This window comes from Camarhynchus parvulus, chromosome 4A, assembly GCF_901933205.1.
Source record: "Camarhynchus parvulus chromosome 4A, STF_HiC, whole genome shotgun sequence".
NCBI lineage: Eukaryota > Metazoa > Chordata > Aves > Passeriformes > Thraupidae > Camarhynchus > Camarhynchus parvulus.
In genome coordinates this window covers 10,022,180-10,048,983 of record NC_044600.1, presented here as the reverse complement: position 1 = coordinate 10,048,983, position 26,804 = coordinate 10,022,180, and the positions used below count along the sequence as shown (strand labels likewise).

Sequence of the window (26,804 nt, the reverse complement as noted above, 5' to 3'; positions counted from 1 at the left end):
TTTTACCACTGTTAAGTAAAACTGCCTTTCCAGTCGGAGATGGTGTGCATCAGTGAAGGATGAAGCATTTCTGAGGTGTATGGCAAAGCTTTTGGGGAAAACAGATTTTTACATTTTTCAGTGGAGCCAAGGTGTATTAACTAGAATTGTTTTGCCCAGGCTTCCCATTGGGGAATGTTTCTTCTATACTTCCTAATATGATATTTTTAAAGAAATTTTTCAATTTTTCTCTTCATTAAGTCAGCCTAAAAATGGCAATGCAAATTAGGATTTTTCCCTCCAAGGATATTTGGTATGCCAAATTCTGTTAGGGATTTCTGTATTTCTCAACTACCTGGCAACTTCTATAAAATCAACAGCAGACTTGCAGGGTTGTTTTGCCCATCTTCTCCCCCCTAAAATGTGTGGGCAACCTGCAGAAATGGAGACACAGCAGATCTGATCAGTTCCTAGAACACTCTGGAAAAAAAAAAAGGCAAAAAAGCCCAATCCACTAAGCTTTGCTGCCCTTTTTTTTTTTGAGTGTAGATTACTGCCATTTTTGTTTCTAGAAGAACGCTCAGGAGCATCTTCAGGTAGATTGCCTATAAAGAGCCATCTAATGACAGAATATTTTGTACATTTTCAGATAACTAAAAGCTAGAAAGCAACAGCTAGCATTTGAGACATTGTGTAGGTTTCTAGCACGCTTAAACTTCAGATTCTTCTGTAAACTAATGAGCAGATTACAGTCAGCACACGCATGTGGTTCTTTCTCTGTGAAGATTTTGTCTATGGGAATATTTTTATTTGATCTATGATGCTGATGAATTACATTTTGAGCTTTTCTGCATAGATACTGGCAATCTTTTTTCTACTTTTATCACTGGGTTATGATAATTATTACTCTGCAGGGAAGAACTTTAAACAGAGAGGATGGGGTAAATATTTCCAAACATATGGTGAATTTAGTAGGCTTTTATGAATGATAAACCTGTTAGGGTTACCTTAATAAGTAGTTACTGCATGTTTTTCATAAATCACCACTAACGGCTCTCTGGGAAGGTGTAAATAGATATGTTGATCTGCCTATGCTGTGAGGGTGAGATAGATGAGCAGAACACAAACGTGTCTGTGTGAGGAAAATGTACATGAGTCTCATCCTGCATACTGATTCTTGGCACAGTGTTTTGCCCAGGAGGCAGTAAATAAACAAATGGCCAGCCTAAAACTGTATAAATCTGAATTGATTCCACAAGGAATAGGAGGAATTTTGCAGCCTTTTTGACTGCAAGAAATCCCATGGTTTCCCTATGACAAATGTATTTTCCCAAAGCTTACTGCAGTACCAAGGCTGTGTGTTTGCCTTCACAAAGTAGTGTGGATTGCAGTCCTAGAGACATCATTTTTCATCATCTGCAAACATGAAAATAACTTCAGTAAGCACAGCAGCCTGATTTACTGTTATTGAAATGCTGCCGTCTCAGGATGTGCATCATGTATAGCCATGTTTAAAATACAAGTGAATAAGTAGAAAGTGGAGAGAGAGGGAGGAAAAAATTTAAATCTGAAAGTGCTTGTTTGTTGGTTTTTTTTAAACCAAATATTTCCCACCAGCTGGAAATATAACTGACAAGATAAGTAATTACTGCTGTTTTAAATTCAACTATTGCTGCCACATGTACATATGCATATTTTGAGTTCAGTTTGTTTAACCCGGAGATGCTTACATTGTGCTATCAATAAAAACATATTCAGTTTGTTTATTCATATTCTCTTGGAATAACACTGCAATTCCCATGGAAGTTTGGTGGCACTGCAAAGATGGTGCTTCCCATAAGAATAACTGTGCTGTGTCTACGTGTGTGTATTGAGACACAACGGTAGTTATGTGCATAGATTTATAAGAGTTTGTGCAGTTTTTAAATGTTAGTCCTGATTGACTTCAACTCTCCTCAAAACGCTTGGAATAGTTTAAATTATGATATCACTTTGAATGTTATCCAAGTAATCTGTAAATGGCTTTTATGATATCTGAGCCCTACCCAGCATGTGACATTGGATGTTCCATGAATTTTCAGTTTAACAGCAAAGAGCAGTAACACAGGAAGCCTTCTCTGGGCAGCTGTAACCATGGTACCTGAAATATTGTCCAGCATAACCTTTTTGATGCCTTTTTTCCCCCACCAGAAAGAGCTTTTATCAAAATTCCTACAGCTTTCCTGTTGCATTGACACCCAAATTCATTTCTTATCAGTTGGGAATACACATTTGGATTTTTCTTTAGTTAAAAAAAAAAACTCCTGCTGAAAATGGAGATGAATGTACTTCAGAAAATAACAAAAGTCTATCTGTGTGTTTTGTGCTGCTATCTCATTGTATAATCCTGCCTCTTTGAAGGTTTAGCTTTTCTCTGTAGACTAACAGTGTATATAGAAATGTAGGTTTAGTAGCACTAGGCCTTCCAGAGCTATTCTTGTTCGGTGTGATAGAAGCTTACAAAAACATATTTGGAAAGTGAATTAATTATTCCATTGTGCTTTGAGCTGGTGTGAGGATTCCTCAGCTTTAACAGAGTTCTGGTTTCACTGACTGGTGAGCACAATGTGATCTGTCAGGGGACAGCTGCTCATGGCTCTAGCTCAGGATGGGGCAGGAGGGGCAGATTCTGTTTCTCATTACCTGTGGCAGCTCCTCTGACCTCAAGTGAATCTCATATCCTGACAGGAGCTTCTGTGAAGTAGCAATTTTAAATCGCCAACCAGAATCCTTTTTCCTCCTGCATGTGTCCAACATGTTCAGGATGTGAGACTCAACATAAGACACACTAAATAGATCACCGTGTCTAAAGCTTCATGTTCAAAAAATTGGAATTTTTCTGATGCACTTTGCAATATAAAATTTGTTTGCGATGACAAGCAAGCAAAAGGTTCAATACCCCTAAAATTCCCTAAGTGCCCTGGCAGCCATGTGGGCCTCACAAGGAGCAAGAACAATTCCTCAGTCTTCCTAAAAAATCTATTGGTCCCTAAGGAGCAACCATGGTATATATTGATCATTCACCAAACGTACACATCAGTCTCCTAATCCTAAGCTAGCACAGTTTGCAGTCTGTCAGAGAGAATTACTAAAATAATTTAAAATATCCTGTTAATCCATACATATGTTCTATAAAAAGCGCACAAAGTAAATTGGTTTTACGTTGTTGGAAAATGGTGTCAGTTGACATTTAAAACAAAATGAAGCAATATGGGCAAAATGTGCTAGAGGGGTACAGAAATTGTCTGGGCACATGCACGTACATAAACATGTGCTTCATATGTTACACATAACAGTGTTGCCACCTATTGATAGAAATTTAAACTTCATGTAGATGTTTATAATATATTTTCCCAAACACAGTGAAGGTCTCTTCCTTCTGATGAGACTGGCATGAACAATGTGTATTATTTGTGATAGAACAGGTCTTACAGGCTTTGATAATACCACAGTGTTATAAAGTAATGGGTGCTGTTCAGAAACCAACAAAGGATAAATGTTATCAAAGGAATCTAAAGCTGCTGATGCTTTTGTATGACTTAGATGTGTGATCCCATTGTCAGTGGCAGTTCTTTGATGAGCGAAGGAGTCAGTGTGTCTGGTCTGCACATTTCAAGTTTATCTCTAATTTTCATGGGGATAGAATGAACAGTGGAAAATTAAGGCAATATTTATATATTTACAACTGCATAAACTGTTTTTCAAAAATATGCTCGATATCAAGGAGCTCCCTATTGGTTGTACTGGAGAGGTGATACATTTTTATTTAGAAATTAAGCATATGCTCATTGGCATTAAATTGGTTACTTGGGGTGAAATATGAATATTATTGGAGAATAAAAAGCTGTCTAGTTTACAGTTTTTTGTTTAGACAACTGTTTTGTTCTAAAGAAAAATGGGTTTGTTCTTCTCTTAGAAGACAAGTGAAAATGAGTTAGAAGTTCTCCAATATATGTTCAGAGTATTTCTATGAAAAGTTAATGGATAAATGTGAGTGCTGCTTTATAGTTGGGGAAAAACACTGACTAATGAAATATTGTTAGCATAGCCATAAAGTCACATATACATGTGTTCAGCTGTGTGTCATTCTTTCAAGCAATGAACATTTGTTCTAAATTAGGGTTCTTTTCAGTATTTATCAGTATTAGCTCATGGATAAACTCTCATATTATGGAGGTGTGCAGTAAAATGGATGACCATGTTTTATCTTCCATGACAAACACAGTTTAATTTCCTGCATATTGCTTTGCTGCAAATTAATCCAGCCTGGGATGTCTTGGCTGAGAGTGCTGCTCTGCAGAGGGCTGAGGGACATCTCAGGGCTGCTGCAGAAGAGTTCCTGTCAGTTTTTTCCTTCAGTGTCCAGAGCAGGACACTGGAACTGGGGAAGGGTCTGGAGCACAAGTCTGATGAGGAGCAGCTGAGGAAACTGCAGGGACTCAGCCTGGAGAAATGCAGGCTCAGAGGGAACTTCATTGCTCTCAACAGCTGCTGACAGGAGCATAGAACTAGGTGGAGTCTAGTTTCTTCACCCAAGCAGTAAGTAATGGGACAAGAGGCCTGAAGTGGCACCAGTGAGGGTTTAAATTGGATATTAGGAAAAATTCTTGACTGAAATGATGGTCAGTCATTGAAATAGGCTGCCCAGGGAAATTATGGAATCACAGTCCTTAGAAGTGTTCAAAAAATGTGTAGATGTGGCATTTGGGGACATGGTTTAGTGGTGAACATGTCAGTGTTGGGTTAATGGATGGACTGGATGATCTGAGAGCTTTATCCAACCTTAACAATGCTATGATTCAGATGAAGCAGGAATAGAAATTACCCTCTGTTGCAGACTGTGAGGGCTGAAATTTGGAGCATTATCCCATGTTCCAAATACTCACTTCGGCCTGGAGTAAACAAGAAGGCACTGCGTGTTAAGCTGCACATGGAGTAAAGCAGCAGGAAAATCAGAGAAGATTATTCAGAGGTGTAGAAAGCCAAACAGGGATCATGATCTTAGATTCATATTTTGCATAAAACTACAGATCTCTGAATTGTTTTTATTGTAAAATAAATGGAAACAAAAGTTTGGACTATTGAGGTTGCTCTGAAACTTTACAGCAAATGCCATGTATTAATGGCTTATTATTTGTGAAAGGACGGTGCACTTTCTTAGCTGCAAACTAAGTTGAATTCCATGTCAGACTTTTAATTTCTCCTTGTAGTTGTGAAGACTATGTCCTTAGCTATCTCTCATTTGTCAGGAGTTGATAGGAAACATCTGCACAACTTGTTCAATCTGTTAACTGTATGTGTTCATCCAAGCTTAACTGACAAGTAAAATGTACCAAATAATATTGGACTATGAGGATGACCTTTGCTAATAAGGCAGTTACATCATACTTGATGTGAACCAAGCCACTTCTAATGAAATGGTGGTTTGAAATGGCTCTGTGCTATTTAGTCCCATTACTCTCAGGACAGATAAAGAAGAAGGCATATTTTCTTGAAATATATTGAATATTTTCTTGAAAATGTTTTGTAAAAGGTAATTCAAAGAGTAGGTATATGGGAAGAATTTTTTGATCGGCACTAATGTTATTTTTAAATGCATTTGCCAAAATGATAGGTTTAGTGTCTTGCAAGGAAATATTTCATAGAAATGCTTTGTATTGAGTTATCCATCTGTGGATTAAGCACACCAAGCTGCTGGAAAGCACTGTGGTAGTCCAGAGTTCACAACCTTAATCTGATTAGGCTTTTCTGATTATTAACTTGGACTCCTTCATTTATTTATTTTAAATCCAGGAGACCTTAACTTCTCAGGAATCTCTGCATCTCTGCTGAGATCAACCTAATCCTGCTAAAAGAACTCTGAATTACAAAATCTAAACCAACTGTGGAGTTCACTGCGTAATGTGGCTTAATCAGAAATATCTTTAATGGGTTGGGAATATAAAGGTCTGGATACTGAACTGGAAAACCTGACAGCCAGGAGTACTGTTCTTTATTTCCTCAGTTTATGTTTTTAGGAAAAATACAGACCTGAGAAAAAGGACTACATGATACAGGCTGTGCAGTACCAATATCCCCACTTTGCTGACCCTGTCAGTGAAAATGGGCAGTGAAATTTCTTCATATTTTGCTATCATTACTCAGGCTTTTTTTCAATCAATCCATGTTTTCTGAGCAGGATATTTCTCTTGGGCAGAATGCTTCTCTTTTTACATGAATCTTTCATGTTTCAGTTAACTTTTCAGAAATACATTTGTTATTGCCTTTTAACTTTTTTTAATATGAATACTAGCATCCATTAGCTAAAATCCAGACTAGTATTTTTCAGTTCAGCCACACAGATCACTAAATGTGTTGCTTTCTTATCCTTGTCATTGTAGGAAATGCACACATTTATCCTAATGGGTTACTTTTTATTATGAACATCAGTATCTCTGGCAGATCTGTTTCCTATTTTCATGTGCTACTGAAAATGTATTCTGAGTTAAGTTTGGGTTGTTTGTTTTGCTGTAAAAAGTCATTTGATCATTATTAAACATTCATTGAGCATTTCTCATAACCATTTGACTTGGAAAATCATGATCAGACTAGATTAGCAAGTTGAAATTTGGTGGATAAACACATGGCACTCATTAATTTAAGTCTTTAGCTTTCAGTAAATATGATAATGTTGATTACATTCCAAATTCAGCCAAGATATTTATGATATAAGAATTCAATTTCTCATGTTTTCTTTTATGTTTAAACTCATCAGGGAGATAAATTTCCTGGTGTTTTGGTCAGCTGATTAATTTGCGATCAATGTGCGCCAATATTTGAATGTTACCGAGAAAAAGTAAATAATTAAATCACTGTTTAACATCTTGTGTGCCATGCCCTTTCACTGAAGTATTCACTTGTCTCTTACTTTCATTCTACTGGATGGATCAAGGAGGATTTTTATTTCCTAACTCACCTAATAGTTTGTTATCTGAAGTACTTCTGAACTGTAATACAGCTTAAGTTGACTTAAAGCCAAGTTATAGAAGTAGTTTAGCCTCAAAACATCTGTGGTTGTAAAATGGACTTTCTCAAGCTGCTAATAAGACTTTTTTTTCAGTGTTTCTCCCAGTGTAATGGTTCTCTTACTTGAACTGCAGAGCAGAAATCAGATTACATTGCTGAATCCATGAAGTTTGTGTTTAAACTCACTTATGGTACTGTGTGTCACTGCAGCTCCCATTGAGTTTTAGAGGAATGCATGTTAATTTTTAGAAGTAATTTAGATTTAGAAGAATGTGTGTTCCCACCCCAGAAAATAAAAAAAATCAGAAAAGTATTTCTAATTTTAAAAGTCAATGAAGTGGTGAGGATTGCAGCTCCAGCAGTTTCACTCTATTTGCTCAGAATTCACATTAAAATGTTTAAGAGGATAATATTGAGGATGACCTTAATTCTGTAACTTTTCAGTTTTTCAATCTTAATGAGCTAATTTTTCCAAAGTAAATTAGAAAACTCTATGAGAGCATTCACATTCCTACAGGGTCTGGTTAGTGCAGCTGCAGTTTGTGTTTTCTCTGTAATGTATAAAAATTTCTCTTGTTCCCCACTAAAGTAGAAACTAGTTTATTTGTTCATTTCTTGGTTTTGCTGAGGTACTGGTGCTGCAATGTTGGAGACTTAGGATTGTCATTTTAAAGAACAAAAGACCTTGGTAATTTACAAGATTTTACAAGACTCTTGGAACTTCACTTGACAAAAAAAGTTTCACAAGGGCTGAAGTGAAACTGTGATTCGATCTCTGCAGTTTTAGGTGTTAAACAAGAAGGTTTCACAACTAGTCACACACATGGATGTGTTCAGAGCTGGCTTTTCAGTGTAGGGTTTGAGTAAGAAAAAAATGCCTGGGCTGTGCAATTCACCTTGGAGATCCATTGAAATAAATGTGTTGAAGAATAATAAATGTGTTAGGAGTTAAAGGCAAAGCAACTTTTTAAAAAGTCCTAATTAAAACTGGTGGAAATCAAAATATAAATACTTCTGTGTTCTTCTGTCAAAGATAACCCACTGGCCATCATGGTATTGCATGTAGTAATACCTGCAAATGGTTCTGGTGATCCTTGGAATTTTTGGTCCCATTCTCTATGTGTGCTCATCCTTAAATTTATTTAAAGGAATTGAGTGGTGTAATTGAATTAGTAGGCAACAATATCAGTTACATAAAACTTGGTATGCCAATAGCTTAATTTTTTTTTTTTGTTGGTTTTAGCTTTCTTTTTTTATATTGTATTATCTGCAGAAATAAAATTTAAACTAATTCTCCTTTCTCTTAATCTACTTTTTTCCTTCCTCCAACTATTCAGCAATTTCCAGTAACAAGTTCACTGTTTTCTTTCAATGACCCATTCCCTAAAATGGGAATGAATCAGCTAATATAGATCAGCAGAAGCCACTGATGATTGTTTCCCCTATCCAGTGCTCCAGCCGGGATGTCACCCTGTGAGCAGATTCTGCTATTCTCAGAAAAGCCCCCATAGAACAGTGCATGAACCAGAGCCACTTCATTTCTATCCTTGGTTGTCTGGCAGCAGCGTCACCACATGTGATTCAAGGTTGGCTGTTGTAAGAATTGTGCGTAGGAGTAGGAACAGGAGTTGGATTTTTATTAACTGTGATTAGGTCTTCAATCCCGATGAAAACAGCTGAAAGTCTATTAATAATGTTTGGGAGTTGTTGGAGCTGAAATGAGGAATAGGCCTTTTGTTGATGATTTTGGTATCAAATTTTCCTGCTAGTCTTTATATTTATAAGGATACGATATAAAAATATGAGTAGATTCTATGTGTGTAAGGAATGTCTCATTTTTCTAGGAAGTAAAAGAATTTGCATAGTTTAAAATTATTCTTATTGGAGTATTTTTGAAGCCAGGAGTTTTACATGTGTTTGTAAAAACCAGAGGCAAATACTGCCACTCAAGAGCCGAGTGCTTAATAAGTGATTGTGTCAGAACTTATGCTCTGGGAGTATCTGCAGACTTGTCCTTGTATGAAGAGGATCACACTGTGCAGCTGCAGTAATTTGGGTGGGGTTGGGGGTTGTTTTTCATTTGGTTTTGTTGTGGTTTTTGATGTGCTTGGTTGGTTAGCTGGGTTTTTTTATTTGTTTCATCTTGAACGGTGCACTTCCGTTCCTTAATTTCACAGGCTGCTGTAGGTACACGTGAAGCTGTATTTTATTTGGTCTGCTTCACAGGAATTAGTGCAGACATTTCTCATGTCTTTTTTTATGGAGATCCTATCCTTACTTCACAGTGAATTCCAAAAAGATCTTAAACTGGTCTTTGACTGTATACAGAGATTTCTGTAACTACAGAACAAGAAATGACTGTTTCATTTTGTTTTGCACGTTGGGTACTTCCCATTTTCAGTGTCATGTAATAGCAGAAAATCAGACATAAGCTTTTAAGAGAACGATGATCTTCACAAGGTTAATGTATGTTTCCAGCCTGTCTCTGGTGCACGCCTCCATTTACAACAGAGTGCTGGTAAAATGGCAGCATTTAGGAAGGTTTCCTTAGGCTACACAACTTCTCTTCTTATATAAGGAGAATAAGAGCACTTATATTAATGTGAGTCATCTTTAATAACAGTTGACATAAATCTTGTCATATAACAAATTGCTGAACCTTGGAGCTCCTCTACACCTAAAAGCACTGAAATGTGTATTTAGAATTGCCTCCAGATCAGCAGTGATGACAGATGTTTTCTAGGTAGCTACTTGTGATATGAGTTAAGTGTGTAAGTACTGATTTTTATGGTCTTCTTTTGTCTCTGAACTTTCTTAATTTTAAAAATATTCTAAATACTCTGTGATGCTCTATGGCACAATTTTCTCCAGAATGATATTTATCATTCAGCATTATGTTCACAAATCCTCCCCTGCTGACTTGTTCTCTTGTGCAGAACAGCACTGGCTTCCTTTATTAATGTCACAGCTGCATTTTTCTGCTCCCCCCCCAGCATCTTGTGCATATAAACCACAGCACAGTCGAGATACCTGTTCTGGGAATGGCTCTTCTTTCATTTCCAACCTGCCCAAAAATGAAGACAGGCTAGAATGTTGGTTGCTTCACAGAATGGGGAAGAAAGATGGGGACTGTTCCAGGGCATTGTCATTCTGCACAGGGTCACAGAGTGGCACACAGTGAGTGTGGGTGGCAGATTTCTTCCTGACCTTTTACATGATTGTGTCATTGGGCAAAATGCAGCAGCCAATAACCAGATTCTGCTGGCAGAGTGCCCTTGCAGCTTTGAATGTTTTCAGGTATTTACAAATGTTGCAAACTAGGATATGAAATGGGAGATGAGAGTTAACACTCAAAATTTTTGGAAAAAATTAAATCACTGGCAGATGTGAAAGTCAGGTGCCCATTTCATAACCTCAGTATGTGGATCTGTTTGATGTGGGAGAATATAAAAAAGGATATCCACTGAACCAAACATAATGCAATTCATCCATAGGTTAAAGAAAGGTCATTTTCTTGCCTTGTTGGCTGGAAAGAGACAGCAGAGCTCTAACATATAATTGCGTTCTGTGACAGTAAAAGGAGTCTTTTGGTGCTTTGGGAAAGTGACATTTTCCTTGCACATGAGAGAAACACAGCTTCACGTTAAATGTACACTACAGTGCTCCCAATGTAAATAGAATTAGCAGGGGCAAAATTGTTATCCACAAGGATAATGATTCTATTTTTTTAATGCAGCTAGTATAGAAGATATGTGTTCCTGTGTGTGTACACATATATAAAAGCAACAGACAAGAGTCACATTTTAGTCTCATCCTTCTCTCTCTCCTTGCTGTGACTTCTCAGCTGAAGAAAGGAAGCTGAGCTAAAAGGAGGCATTGTACAAGTGCAAAGGACACTGTTCTTGACAAGTAGGGTGGTCATAGTGGTAGTAATGTATTTGATGTAGAAGAGCTGAGAATTTTGAGGACTTAATTGAAAAACAGAAGTGTGGCATGGTTTAATTTTTCAAATTGTATGTACCCATGTTGTGGTTGTAGTCACACCATTCTCCCTTGGCAGTCACTGGGGTTCAGAGGCTATTGATTTTTTCTGAAGGTTCCTCTTCCTGGAACACTCAAACAGAAGCATGCTTGAATTTTACACACCTCTGTTCTTGCTTAATGGGAAGAAGAAGTTGCAGCAAAGTCCCATTTACTTTTGAACTGGAATTGGTCATTGCAGAATACCAGTTTCCAAAAAGAAAATTACTGCTTCAGTCCCTTTTGAGAAGGATTTTGGGGATAGCACAGCCTAAAGTGGGAGAAGGGACAGTGTCTGTTCCAGAAGGACTTAGGCTGACAGGAGGGATGGGCAAACAGCTCTACCAACAGTAAAAAAATGAAAATTTGTTTTTCAGAGATTGATGGTAAGAGCAGGAAGATTATTTCAACTGCAGTTTACCATGTTAGAATTGTTTAAATGTAAGATCAGTGCCACCCTGTTTGTGTATTTCTACAGAAGACACTATTTCCCTAATTTTTGAAAAATAGCTCGCAAAGATGTAATCAAGAGGCTACTTGTGACAAGAGTGCAAAAACTGTGATGCTAATAGGCACAATATGTAAAAAATGTGAACAATGCTTAAAGAATAATTATCTTTGCTGTTCTAAAGTCTAAATAAAAGAAGGCCTGGCTATAAAAGGCAGTAGTCTTCCACAAACACGCTAGAGGCATATTTGTTTTTGTCGTCTGTTGCATTCCCAGATGTAGCTGAGCCTTTGGCAGTACAGCTGGGAAATATCCCCATTCTTTAGTGCCAGCCCTACCTGCGTTTTCTTCGCAGAGTACTAAAGGAAATGGTATCATCAGCTTGCAAAAACTGTGAAGTTTTGGATGGACGGCTTAAAATAATCTCTGCCAAGAAGGCTTCACAGACTGGTGACAGTGGATGGATGCATAATGTACTTCCAGTTTGCACTACAGAAGACTCTTGGTACTTGCAGGAGAAATTTCTAGCAAACATTCATTACAAAGGATTCTCTATTGAAATGAGAACAAAGGTTCCACTAAAAAGATCTCCAAGGATTCAAATGTACCTTTTCATAGGTGACATGCTGATACAAGCCAGTTCTCAAGGGGTTGCATCAAGGCATAAATCAGCAGTAATTTCAACTCTGCAAGATCATAGCACTATCATGAACAGAAAGAAAATCAATCTGACACCAGCTCAAATAATAGCAGTTCTGGGAGTCACAGGATATAGTACAAGTCTACTGGGAGGGTCTGCTTGTCAGAACAATGGCACTTGAAGACACTGAATACTTTGACAGACATCAAAGCAAGAAGAAAAGGAACAGAAAGATCACTTCTCAGGCATGATGGTGTCACTCACACAGATAGCAACCTGAGTGATGCTTCAGATGAAGGTGAAGCAGATGTTGGTCCTGTGGTCAGGCAGTAGTCAGATCTTCCTGCAAAAGGTACTTGAAATGCTTGAAAAGCTTTTCAAGTTTTAACTTAGTGGGTGATGTCAGAACTGCATAATACTTGATGGTGTTTCTTCCCAGAGTCAGAAGAATAGAAGTTAGGAAAACTATTTTGGAAAAGACTGAAAAGTTTCCTTTCTGTGTGCAGTAAATAATAGTGGTTTCATATAAATTCTTCCCGCTGCTGTGGTAACTTAATTGAGAATCTTGCAAGACATTAAGCTATAGCTCTTATGCCTTCTGTAAGTGCGCCAAGGTTGTGAGCCTCTACTGGAAATAAAGCAACTTGCTGAATCAGTGCTGCTTCTAGAAATCCTAGAATGGAGCAAAAAGTAAATTGCCCCAAAAAGGTCATGAATCTAAATATGAATAAGCCACATAAAATCTGAGAAGTGGACAGTGCTAAAGAGATGCTAGTAATATTTAAGATTGTATGTTCTGTTAGGAAATTTCACCTGGAGGGGGGAGCTGGTGTCAGCATTTTGTTTCAGAGATTTTTTAGTAGGTTTTTTTTTTTTTTTTTAATTTTTAAAAAGGGAAATGAAATTTGTTAAGGCCCTGTGAGATCTACCACAATTCCTAATCCCCAGGGGGGAAAAAATCCACCAGGAAAATTGGTTTATTTTGATGTCAACTGATGAAATCTTTTGTCTCATCAAATGTGACAATAATGAGACTTGTTCATGTGCTTTGGTAGTCCATAAATACTCTGGTGAATGTCTAGTTTGCTTAAAGAAGACTTACATTATTCTAATTAAAAACAGGGGAAGTGAACATGACAAAAATATTGTCAGCTGAATGTTTTTAAACACCATTGCCAAGGCATCCTGGTATCAGTGAAAATCTAATACTTGAATTATGGTTTAGATATTCCATGGTATCCATGTGTTGTAAATTATTCTCATGTGCTAAGCTTATTGTGATACAAAATTTAAATTTATATCTCAAAAAATTAATAGTATCTATACAGAACATGTAATTTTCAATTTTTGTAATCTCTGAGCAGCTAAACCTGATTTTAACAATTGCTTTTTGCTAATTAAGCCTTACTGGGCCTTCTTAATTAGCCACACAGTTGGAAAAGAGACAATAATTATCTCAATTTGATGGCTATGCCAATTTGCATTATCAAAAAATAACCAAAGCACGCTCAATTTTCTTGTCACATACAAATGTTACTTGCCAAGCACCAGTGTATTTTAAAACAATGTACCTTCCAAAGTTACTCCTAGATGAAAGAAATACTCCATTTTTCCTACCTGCATATGCACAAGTGCATGTACAACTCACTATTGTATTATTATTAGATAAATTAGAGCAGTGTAGAGATATATATACACACACACACACACACACACATACAGGTATAGATATAAATATTTTGATAGTATTTGCCTCTTTAGTTCAGAAGAAACCAACATTCAACTGTGTTTTCATAGAACTCAGCTACTAAGTGGAGTATTCTAATTTTAGGTCCTCACAATGCAAAAATATGCTCTTGTCAACAGAGCAGTAATTACAGCAGTGGAGAACAAGCTGAGCTTCCACTGGCAAGAATTTCAACACTTCACGTGCGTATGTTTAGTATAAGGAAATGCCTGGGGTATATTGGAAATTACCTGTACAGCCCAGAGTAGCTTAGTTGTCCCAGGCATTCTTGAATGTGAGGGGGAACATTCCTTTTCTTCAGTTCTACTACCTTCTTATAATGTCTTTTTACTAAGAAATTTACAGCTTTGACCACACTTCCTCTCCTTGGAGGGGGGAAAAAACAGTTCTGGGAGATCTGTACAGAAATATCTATTCCTGTAGTCTCAAACTACACTCTCATATAGGCCAGATTTCCTTCCTCTCTTTCCCTGTGTTGTCCCTACCCTACAGTTAGGAATTAAGTTGAAAAGGCAGTAAAGGATTTGACCATGCATTAGGTGTGACCAAATCTTTAGGTATTCAGCACTTGGCTACTTTTACTTAAGCCCAGACCTCTTCATGTTCTTTAGCATTCTTAGTTGAAGTATTGAGATGGTAGGAGACTGTTCACAGTGTTTCCATTTTCTTAAATGAAAAAGTTTTCATACTATGCGTTATTCTGCAATATAATTAGGAATTGTATTTCCTAAAGTACAGCTCTTGAGAAAGACTTTGTGCTCCAGAGGTACTCTGAACCTGTCCAGGATATATCACCCCGAATGTCCTTTGTACAACAGAAGTAGAACTTGAGCTTAAATCTCAGTAAAATCAGAGAATCAGTTTCTAGAAGAAAACATTAGGGACTTGTGTGATTCTTACAGTCAGTGGCAGTTCTCCAAGTAAAGTGAAGGGCACGTGTTGGCCAAGAATTCTGTAGCACAGTTGAGTAGCTGACATAACGTATGTTTTTAAGATCACTTTCAGTCTTGCCATATGCCACAAAATACTGCAACAACCTGACTTTCTTCACAATTTTATTCTGCAGTATTTGCTCTCTGAAACTTGAGATGTAATGGACAACACTTTGAATTACTAGAATTAAATTAGACTTTGACTAATTTTAAGTGAAGATCATTAAATGTGAAAATTATTCTGCTTGCATCTATCACAATGACATGTAAATGTATGAGCCAGTGTAATCCGACTTAAAAGAGCACACTCTTTAAGAGATGGTGTTAAACCCATAGCATGGCCCCGAAAACTCTGGTTTGCATCTACGTATCTGATTTAGACTGATATGTGAAAAAACATATTCTAAGATTGTCATCTATTATCTGTGCATCAGTTCTTAAGAGGTGCTGTGTAGTCCACCTGCAGGAATAACACAATGTCTCAACATTTTGCAATCTCACTCATTCCCTGATGAACACTGGACATGTTGTACCTACTGATCCATATATCCTTGTGTCATTTTCAAACATCTTTGGATGTGTTAATACTTCATGAACCACAGAAAATGTTCATATCAATTTTGGTAGGTTTTGGTTTGGTCTTTTTTTTTTTCATTCTGTTTCTTCAGTTGATCTTCTAGGGATTGCATTCTTTCTTGATTTTAGTATGAGATTTTTCCTTCCATTGAAAAGTATTGTCTGCTTCCATCCTCCAGACTTAGGCAGATTTTCTCTATTTCTTCATAGTATCTAATTCGGTGTATCACATTGAAACAGAATTTTTTCCTCCTCTAATGCTGCTCAGCTCCTTTAGCTGGTATCTTCCTTGCTGTGTTCTGTAAGATTGAATTTAATGGGACTTTCTTTGTTTATAATCTCTAGAAAAATACTTGAGGGGTAAATTTTTTGAAGGTATGTACAAGGTCAGAATATTTTTACTTTTCTTCTTGGTATCGCATTTCTCAAAGGTTTAAATCAAGAGTGTTTGCTCTGTTTTGCCTTTCATATTTTACAGTTTTGTATTTCAGAAAGACCTGCAGAATAAAGGTGCTATTCTTTTTGCCTTCAGCAGTCCAGAGCTGATATTGCTGCTTAGCAGTTCATTTTCAGAAACTACTGGGCTGAAAAGGCAATAAGAAAACGGTAGCTTCTAGATAAGGGTATGTGTTGAAAGGAAAGAAATATAGGAGAGAGAGAGCACAGTTCCCTGGTTGTATTTTAGCATTATAATTGCAATTGCATTTTAATTCCAAATAGTCTGGAATATCTGAGTATTAAACATAATGATTAGCTGAGGCCAACAAAGGTTACACTTTTTCATGTTTTTGATCTTGCGCACTTCTGGAGGACCCTGTTCAGCTACATGATACTCATTAGCAGCCATAACCTGACCTCTCTAAATAATTCTGGACTTACTGGAAACCAACTGGGTATGCCACTGATGATTTGATGGGGCTGATGGTGGGTAATCACTACAGAAATTTGTTCATTAAATGGGCACCCTATCAGAGCAGCCTATTAAGAATTTATAGAAAGCACAATTACAGTAACGTGATCTCTGGGGCGCCGCTGTACTGGAGTGCAGATCCTGTGTGCAGTGTAAATTCACAGGGTGAGTTTTGTTCTCAAATACCCTCTGATGGGCACTGCAAACAGCCCCAGCCTAGCCTTTCTCATAACCACTTACCCTGACCTTAGTGAACTCTGGAGCTGGAAGGCTGATCTGAGCAGAACAAGGGAAGTAGGGGGCTGAGGGGAGAGGATCATGATATAAGTGAAAATAGTTTCTAGTAACATGTTCAGTGTGCACTTAGAAGGTCCACAAATCATACATAAAATCCTACATGTGTCTGTGTTAGTTCCTTTACTTCAAGAGTGGTATTTTCCTATCCAATAGAACTTTCTGCAAAGGTATTTCATTGTGAATTTAAGTTATTAGTTGTTCATTCTTCTACAAAATTGGCTATAAGATGCCTATGATATCTATTTTAAAATAAGATTCAGAATTACCTGCTATTCAGTGCCTAAATATATATTTTGCATATTTATATGTCTATGTATATAATGAACACAGTATTTTTCTGTTGTATTTTTATTGCATATTTTGTGAAACCTTTCAATAACTGAACAATGATGGAAAGGGCCAAAAAGTGCTACTTGTGAGGAGGAGAGCATTAGACACTTATAGAAAGGTCACTTACAGGAACTGTAAGCTTTTATGAGACTTTATCATTTTGCTGACAAGGTCAACTTGATATTGATTGGCTGGGTGTTCTGCTTAGTTACTTGAGGGCCAGTTATTTGAAGAAGCCTATGTTAACATCCAGGCAATATTCTTCATACTCCTGCCCTATTTCAGCATTTTGGGTTGCTTACTGTATTGTGTTTTTCCAAACAAAATATGAAATAACGTTCAAGTATTTGATTGCCAGTGTTTAAATTCAGGTTAATGTACCATACCATCATTTGTTAAATTTAACTGAATCTCTTACTGTAGAAAAACTTGAATATTTGATTTGTTGTTTCTGATGCATAAAAACATTTTTTGATGGAAAATTAGTATTTTTGAAAATTATTTCTTCTTGAAAATTATTTATCACCTGCTCTGATGCCAGGCCCAGGTGTTTGTGGGTTTATGAGACGCTAATGCCCTAAGCAAAAATAAAGGAAGCACAAGTTTGGTCCCTTTCAGCTTCCCTGAAAGGAAGCCAAAGTTTCCTGTGCTGTTCCATGCTCTGGTGCTGTATCTTTAGTCCTTGTGTGAGCCTTTAGTGCTGCTGAGTTTCCAATGGCTGTGGTACAGTGGGGCTGGGGAGGGAAGAGTTGGGTGGGTGAGCTGAAAGTTTCCTTCCTTCAGGTGGTGAATGAGTGGATGAGTTGGGATGTGTCTGCATTACATCTGTGTCCATACCCTTCCACCACAAAGGGTATAAAACTTCATCCTGGGTCTTTCTGGGCTGTGCAGAGTGTTCTGAAGGTGATGAGGATTCCAGCCTGGTGCTGATGTGGCTTGGTGGTCAGAACTACAGCGGGAAAAGCTGAGCTGTGGCCAGCACGTGTGCCAGGGCCTTGCCCCCTGCTGCTGCAAATGTGGGCACCTGCAGCAATGGCAGCAGTAGCATCCCTGAGCAGAGGCAGTGGGGTGTTGGGATATTCAGAAGTTGGTCATATTTTTTAATCATCTTTGTCCTTATATAACAAGGCCTAAGAAAATTACGGCTTTTAAGGACGTATTTCATTAGTTTACAATTGAGAAAATGCACATTCTTTACATAAAAAGGCAGCACAGTGAAAGTACCACAGTGAAAGAGAATACCTGGAATATGTAATTAATATTAATTGCTTACATTAAATTATTTTGTCTGTCTGCTGCCTTGGTTAACATCATTAAATATATTCCTGCTACAAACAGTCCTCACAAACTCAAGACTTTGGTTATTAAACCTTGTTTTAAAAGCATACAAATAAATCATCCTTAAGTAGTTGTTTACTACAACTTAAGTTTTAAAGGCCTCTGTGCATCGTAATAATTTTTATTACTTGTTAAAAATCACTTGAAACCTCCCACAAAATAGATGCACAGCATCTTTTAGGGGGAACTTCTGTGGTTTGGTTTTGTGGGGTTTTTTTGTTTGTTTGAGTAATGAGCCAAATTTGTCAGATTGGTGGCTTTGCACTTTTGAAAGCAGGATGCAGTGCCTGTGTCCAAGGCTGCTTGCACTTGTTGCCTTCTGGCAAAATTTATTTCTTCTCTACCGCATCTTCTTAATAGAGGCCCTTAATTTCTCCTTGTTTTCCTCTGGCTTCTGTAGCTTTGTCTCCATTTATCCTGTCAGACAGGATATATTGGAAGGCTTTTTCCTGTCAGTAACCATTTCTACAGAGTCCTCAGTTCATCTTTTAAGCCAACTCTATGCTTGCAAGTCAGGGCCCCTTTGCATTCTTCTGTCGCTATTAAAGCGACTCACAGAACAAGCACTGAACTTTGCCAATAATAGGCAATCTTGGGAAATAACAGTAAATTATTTAAGCAAATAGCTTTGGAGAAGCAAGTATTACTTAGTAGGAACCTTGTACAGAAACAGCTTATCACCAGCTGGGTACAGTGCAGTCAACCCACCGCACAAGTCCCTCCCTGTTCAGGGCTGCAGCCCCATCATGTGCTCTCAGCTGGCCTTGCTTGTCTGGCAGCTCCTTGGTTCATAGCTTTGATTCTGTCTCTCTCTTGAAGAGTTTTTTATTGACTGAGGTGCTTTCAAGCCCACTTTGAGTAGGAGATATGAGTTGGTTTTTGTTTGGGGTTTTTTTGATACTAGACCTCTTTATCCAGGCACCATTAGTTTCTGAAGGGCTGTTCCATGTCAGGTTAAAGGGCTGGACATGACTCCCTGAGATTTAGCATTTCAAGCAAAAACATGCCTTCAACCTCTTTCCCCAGATAACCTCCTGAAACCTGGAAAAAGCAAAGAAAGCAAGGCATGCACTCCACGATGTTACTTCTGCTGTAATGGTCTGTCACTTCTTCCCTCCAAGGGTTCTGAGGGTCTGGATTTTGTTTTTCTGTTACAGTGTTAGAAGCCTTATTCCCTCTTCACATCATGTGTAGTGTTTTCCATTCCTGCTCAGGAAACTGATCCTTTCAAAAGTATTGGAAGGACACTGAAGCAGGAGATGGAGTTCTGGAGCACTGTGCAGTACCACCAGGTGTGTCTCAAACATTCAGACAGTTTCAGAAGTTGGCCATCTCTTTAGCTCCCTCAGAAGTGCCTTCTGTGGGGTTTTTGTGTTTACCTTTTTGTGTGTTTTCACTTTTTCTGTTTTTATGCTCTCAGCTGGCAGTAAGTGGGGTTAAAGTCCTTCTGGCAGATGGGAAATGGGCCGGTATCAAACTGAGTATTAAACTTATTTCCATCTACTGCTGACCTTAAAATCATGAAGAAGCTATGAGAAATTGCTTTCTAATTAAGCAAAATCTCTTTGAATTTCCATGGGAGTCTTCTTATCTTCTAGAAAAAATGCTTACAGGCACCTTTTTTTTCTTACATTTGTTTTTCTAGGTTATTATCTGCTAATCTAAAAAGAAAACAACCAAACTGAACAGAGTTTTGGTTTGTGAGCCACGCTGCTGTAAAAGCTGTGCCACAATCCCTGTTATTTCATCCCAGAGTTTGTCTTAAATTTAGTGATGGAAACAGCTTAATGAAGGCAAGGATACGGGACAAGTGCCTCAGTTGCACTTGCAGCTGCAGTGAACGTGATTTTAAGGATATTGGATTTGAACATCATTATACCAAAAAACGTCATTATGCACAAAACTCAAGATGCAGTTTGGAAGCTTCCGTTGAGGATTTGTAGCCCCTGTTTGGGCAGAAATTCAGATGGGAGATGGACGGGAAGAAAAGGGGTTGTAGTACAGGATAGAAGCTTCTTCCTGTTGAAATGTTCTCAAAATCTAAAAAGGGTGTTTTCTGAAGCACTGCATGCTCTTCTGGAGTAACAATGTGGTATACTTTTATTTTTAAAAAAATTGGTGGTTTTCTAATGTCTGAAGTCTCTTATTCTTGATTAGATGTAATGTAAGTCATGGGAGAATACTTAAAAAGAGTGAACTTTCTGCTTTCTAGATTTCATATTTTAAAAGACAAAATGTTATTTTCACTTAATATGAATATGCATCCCTTTAGAGAAGTAGTAACTGTTCCATCTTTGAAATCAAATATAAGTTGTTGTAATATATTTTATATATAGGATACAGTTATTGCTTGGTCTTATAGGACAGTGCTTAAGATTTGGTTTTGGTTTCTTCCTTCAAGTAGCTGTTATTTTAATTCTATTTTAAGAAGTCCAAACAGTGAAATATGAAATGTTCAGTTTCTTTCCTGGATTATAGTGATATTAATGAAATTTAATTCATTTATATAAATTTAAAATGGACTATTTTGACCTAAAAGCATATAGTATGTCTGAAATGAATTATTGTTGTTTTTTTCTAGGACTGTTTCCTTAAAGCATTCCAGTTGCTTGTTTTCATGACTTTGAGCCTATTTAATCAGAGATGGAGCAGATGGACTGCAAACCCTACCAGCCACTGTCAAAAGTTAAACATGAGGTGGATCTAACCTACACAAGTTCCTCAGATGAAAGTGAAGATGGTGGAAAGCAAAGGCAATCTTATGACTCAAGAGAAACTCTGAATGAATATAGCCAAGAGCTAAGACTTAACTATAACAGTCATAGCAGAAAAAGAAAAGCCATTGACCAGTCCACGCAAGGTAAATAATTTATTTTATCTACTAATTATGATTATTACTTTCTGATTATGCACTATGAAAAAATATTAGGAGTCTCATAGTATCAACCCACTTTTTACCTAGTTTTAATCATCCAGTAATATCAGAAATTTAGGATTTTTTTTTTAAGATAAAGTGCATTTTTAGTAGGATGGACTGACTGGTATTCTAGAAACCATCACATGCTAGCTACAGACAAATATTTTCTTTAGTAGGAGCTACTCGTCTTAGTAATGTTGAGTGATTAATTATTTACTGCCTTTGCATATGTTGGGTGCATTTTGCTATAAAATCAATGTTGAGGCTGCAGGCTATCTCTGCATGTGCTTACAAAGCCTGTGAATTAATTCAGATACAACAATTCTCTTAACATTTCTAATCATATAAATAATCGAGTAATTTAAAAACTGAAGTTAATTAGTGTATTGTAAGAAAAAAAACCCAAAAGTTTCTGGTTTAGCCTTTTGCGTGATTAGGACAAATATTTGAATAATGATGACAGCTGAACGGAAGTTAGGAAAAGCTTCTCTTTGATTAGAGACAGAAGCTAAAGACTAAGACTAAAGAAATTAGCAGAATTTACTGCAGCATTTCCTGACAGACTCTGTAAACCCACGTGCTGCTTTTTGTACACAATGAGCACAGAAGGCTGCTGCTTTCAGCTCTGTCCCCAGTCCAGGCAGGATGGTGGGACGGGGAGAGTATTTGTAGCGATCAGTGTGTCAGAAGCAATGAGAGTTCTGTCCCCTTAAAGGTAACAGCAGCAGGGTTCCAGGGCCAGTTGCTCCCTGCTCTTCAAGGAAGTGGTTAAATTACATTAAAGGATGGCCAGTACTTCTCAGCTAAAACTTAAGATGTTTATTTAAAAACAAACAAACCCAAAATCCTCAAACAAGCCACATCACACACGCACCCTGCCCCCAAAGCCCTTGCTGCTTACTCAGAAAAGCCTTCTTCAATTTTCTGTAGATAAAAGTAATTATATTTTTCTACAAGGGAATGAAAAACAGGCTTTTTGAAGATGGAAAATTTGTCTTCTCTGTGATGTGTAAATTAATGTGAAATTTGGAACAGCTGTGCTACAAAGCTATTGCAGCATTTTTGGTTTTTACCGCAGATATTCTACTTCAAGTTACACCCATAATACTGGTGTTGTCTGAAAGTACCTGTAATTCATGGGAGTAATAATACTTGGCTGCCTCCATCTGTGTGCATATATTCCCTCCAAAGAGTTACAAAACTGCTATTTTGGGGAAGAAAAAGTCATAAACATGGATTTCAACAGAGGATTGTTTAGAAAACAGATTTGTTTGTTGGTTGTGACCTTATTTTGAACATGCTATGAGAGTTTAATTGAGATATGGCTGTATTGTTGTACCTCTGGATGGTGTAAACATTCTTGTGGATCTCCTTAGAGCAGCTCCCTTGTTGCTTGTACCTGTGGCTGTGGGAGCAAACCTCAGCATGGAGCTGGGTGTGCAGCGCTGTGCTGCAGTTGGTATTCCTGTCAGCCGCAGCATCACTGGCTTGGTCACGTCTGAAAGGCTGGCAGTCCCTGCTGTAGGCATCAGAAACCAGCCTCTGTGTCATGCTGAATTTATTCTTCCAGAACATTGCCTCTGAAAGCAATCACATTAATAATTTTGGAGAAATAGCCAAATTAGTGTGCATTTCTGTAAGAAGTTGTCAGGCATGAACTTAGCTCAGTTATTCAGGAGTGACCTGTAAGGAATCAGTTATGTGCATGTGCAGACCAGGAAGTATTTTGCACTCGTGTTGTATGATTATTTTATTGAGGTTATATGCCCCAAGATTTTTCCATTCAAATTAATTTTTATGAAATACTATGTGACTTTTCAGATCTTCTATTTTTCAAACATTGGTATTTTTCTTTTTGGACTAAAGACAGTCTTTTACTCCTTCAGACTGCAGGATGAGGTTTGATGTCCATGTTTCTAGAAAAATTACTTAAGCTTCTAAGAGTATTTGCCAATATGCAGGGCAGCTCTTAAATATTTCCTTACCTCTTCCAGAATTGTGTAGGTCAGTATATAATTATTTAACACTGTGTTATTCACCTCAAAAATTTTTAAAATCTTATTCATGTGCACTGATTTGTAAAGATGGAGTTGAACCTGTACTAGAAATCTGAGTTTTGTCTTTTCTCATGTCATGAATTCAGTTTGGAATAACTGATGTTGTAATTGCACTGCTGAATATTTCCATTTGGCTTCTCAGGAATTCATCCTGACATCTTTCTAGTCATTTAAATCATGCTTTTTCTCTGCCACAAATTGAACCTGAATATTTGGCCTGGCAACAAGCAGTGCAGATTTGAAATATAAAACTGGTGGTGCTCAAAACTCAAAGAGCAAAAGTTTGTAAAACTGAGTGTGAAATTTCAGACTTCAGGCAAGTAGGATTGCAGTTTTCGTGAAATCAAAGTATTTCCAAAAGGATCCCCGGTTTCACAGTGTGGGACCTGGAAGTTCCTGGTAGTTCTTGGTAGCTACTCAGTCAACACCAGAAAAAAGGTTCAGGTTTGAACTGTGAATCTGGATGAATCCATAAAACTGTGAATGATTTTTTTTTTAAATCCATTATTTTCTAAAATGCCTCATCGGACTCTTTAACAAGTTTTTTCTAGATGTTTGGCACATCTTCAGAATGTAGAAAAAATATATTAAAAAACCAAAACCCCCACAGCACTCCCTTTTCAAAGGGGACTGTTCTGCAATGAGTGCTGGAGACTTGAATAAAATAATTCTACCCTTAAAGGCTGCTGGGGCATCAAAGGTTGTATCCCCAATTAGTGCCAAAATGCTCTTCTTTAGTGGCATAATATTCTTCTCTAGCTGCAGCTGAAATAGTTCCCTGAGTGTGATGAATTAACAGAGTGCACAGTGAGGATAATACCCATGAACTTCATCCTGGAAAGGTGTGAGAATAGATGAGAAACACACACACAGTAACAGCCCTGCTTGGGGTGATAATGATGGTGTGAGATGGCATTCCAAGGAGCTCTAATGATGGAATGTGGGAAGAAATTATGTCAGAATAAAATAATTGGAACAGGGAAACTTTTAACAGGAACAAATGTAGGGGTGTGAGTACTGATCTAGTTAGTTTTGTGAGAAGAATCAGCACTTCAGATGTTTATGAAAATTCAAAGAATTGGTACTGGCTACTTAAGCAAGATAGGTTATGTAATTTAGACTGGGCAGTCATCTGAATTTAGTTAATAGCTTCAGAGTAAAATGTGATTTGTTGCACAAAATACTGCTATATCTCAGCCATTTCTGTGAAGATTTTTGTTATAAACATTTTGTCTATTTCATTATTAATGATGTCAATATTGAGGAATTATTTCTATTAAAAGTTTCAATCGAAATCTGAGATTATGTAAAATCATAGGTATTATGTTTGCATATATGGACAATCTGTATTAAACCAGAACTTTATATGACATGAACTTAAAGGAATCATTTCAAGAGTTCATCCTCTAGAATTGAACAGAGCTGTTAGTGTTTTCCAAAACATTTTTTGTGTCAGTTTGAAAGGCCACATCATGTCATGATATAAATAGCAAACATTGAAAATAGCATCCAAATATAGAATACTTAACCGTGTCAGTATTTTTAACTCCTTACAATTCCTCAAATTGTCTCAAATGTTACACTTCAGAGATATTAATTGGTTGGTTTTGCAGGTCTTGTAGGAAAATATAAAATAAAAGAAACCCCAAATAAGTACAGAATTGATCTATTGATCAAGCAGTTTTTTACATGCTGTTGTTCAGGTTTAATACTGATGCTCTTCATATAGAGTCCAGTGCCAGCTGAATTCTGTGTCTGGTGTTACTTGGATAAGATACAGGTAACTTGCAGTTATCTGACAATTTGAGATTTACCAAATAACACCACAAACTGTTTAAAGCCCAACTAAATTTTACTGGCCTAACAACTCAATGTGAGCAGATACCAAAATCTCCTGACAAAGCATCGCTGACTCCTGAAGAGTCAGTGCTAAACACATAATGTGTACATCTGAAAATGCACTCTCTTAGTAACTGGAAGGTTCAGAGTCCTGCTTGTCTGAAGATATGTAAACCTGCAATATCTCATCCTGGCAAGATCATCTTACAAAGTAAATTCCTGGCAGACTCAGTATCATATAGTTTGGAGATACTGGCAAACCGAGTAAATTAATTCTTGGAAGAATTGGTAAACATACTGTTTTGTCCTTGAAGGAGATGGAGTAGAATTGGCAGAAGTTGTCAGAAATGTTGCTCTTCTAGGAAAATCATTGATGGACCTGGCTGTGAGGAAAGAAAGTTCTTATAGATGCACCATACATAGATTGCATCTTGAGCTTATTTGTGACATGTTTACATAATTAGAACTGTTTTCTCCCACAGCTTTCTCTGTTTCCAGCAAAGCAAATATGAAAGAAGCTGTACTCTACAAATACTGGCAGTACAGAAAAGCTTTCTGGCTTTTAGGTTAATTATAGATTTGTAAGAAAACACTAGTTTAGAGGAATGAATTCCTGATAGGATAATCATCTGGGATCGAGTCATTGGCATGATAAACTTTATTGATTGTTAACAATATGAGCATATGGCAGTAAATTTCTGGTTAGACAAATGTTCATTTCCTGGCAAGATAAGTGTATTGAACTGCATTATGGGCAAAGCAAAATGGAGTTATTCCTCACAGGAGAATCCAACAGCAAATAATTTCTGGTAAATCCATGTGAGAAAATCAGCATTGCTAGTATTGTAGGAAATGACAGAGTGCCTCACAAAGAAATGGCCTATTCTGCTTTTAGCCCATTAAAAAGTAAGGAAACCATTTTTGTGGACAAAAGCTCCAGATTGGTGACATGATTAATGTTTTCTGAAAAGCACATATAAAATTATCTTCAGGAGTAATAGGTAAACAGATCCAGCTAAGTGTTCAAAGCCTTCACCAAATGAACTCCACTGGCTTCACAGAGAGTCCTGGGTCACAGTGTGAGAAAGCTCTGCAGCCTAAGGCCACTTCTGTCTCATCCTCTCTTTTTTAGCTTTCTGCTGTTGCCATCCAATTCCCCTTTCTGCCCTCTGACACATCCCAGCAACAGTGAGGATACAGAGGCAACAGAAATGTTTCAGTGCTGAAAAGCACTTTTGTTCCCTAGAAGGGAAGAACTTCTGAGGTGCAGGAATAGGAGATCTGTTTTGCTATGCATTAAAGTTCAGCAATTTAGCTTACTAGGAAGGAAGATTTAAACACATGTAGCTCTTAACATCATATGACCAGTCAAACCCAGTTTTACTGGTAGTCCCAGACATAAATAAAAGGCATGCTGACAAGCACTGCTAGGAAATTGTCCTGTCAGGAAAATGTCATGGTGGTGTTTTGTCAACTGTGAAGCAGCAAAAGCTTTTTATGTAATAACCATATTCTATTCTGATCCCAGAATTATGTAAATCCATTCAGGACAGCAGATCTGCTTTGTGTCTGTACCAGGGCCATGGAGAGTTGAATTTGAGCTATATGTAGTATGTGCGTTTAGTTACAATTATCTTATTTTTAAATGGTGTCTAAAAGTTTAAAAAGCCTGTGTTAAATTCTCCACTTAATCTGTTATGTATAACTCTAGAATAACAAACTGGCAAACC

The 26,804-nt window shown here is 37.3% G+C and overlaps 1 protein-coding gene across 6 annotated transcripts in view; it reads left to right on the top strand.

Moving 5' to 3' along the window:
• The window catches only part of TENM1 (teneurin transmembrane protein 1), a 469,105-nt gene that overhangs the window by 215,366 nt on the left and 226,935 nt on the right, over positions 1–26,804 (top strand). For all 6 annotated transcript variants that reach the window (XM_030967968.1, XM_030967972.1, XM_030967969.1 and 3 more), the window contains exon 2: positions 20,843–21,121. In XM_030967968.1, the coding sequence (XP_030823828.1) occupies positions 20,905–21,121 (217 nt within the window). In that variant the 5' untranslated portion in view covers positions 20,843–20,904. The remainder of the gene's footprint in view (positions 1–20,842; positions 21,122–26,804) is intronic.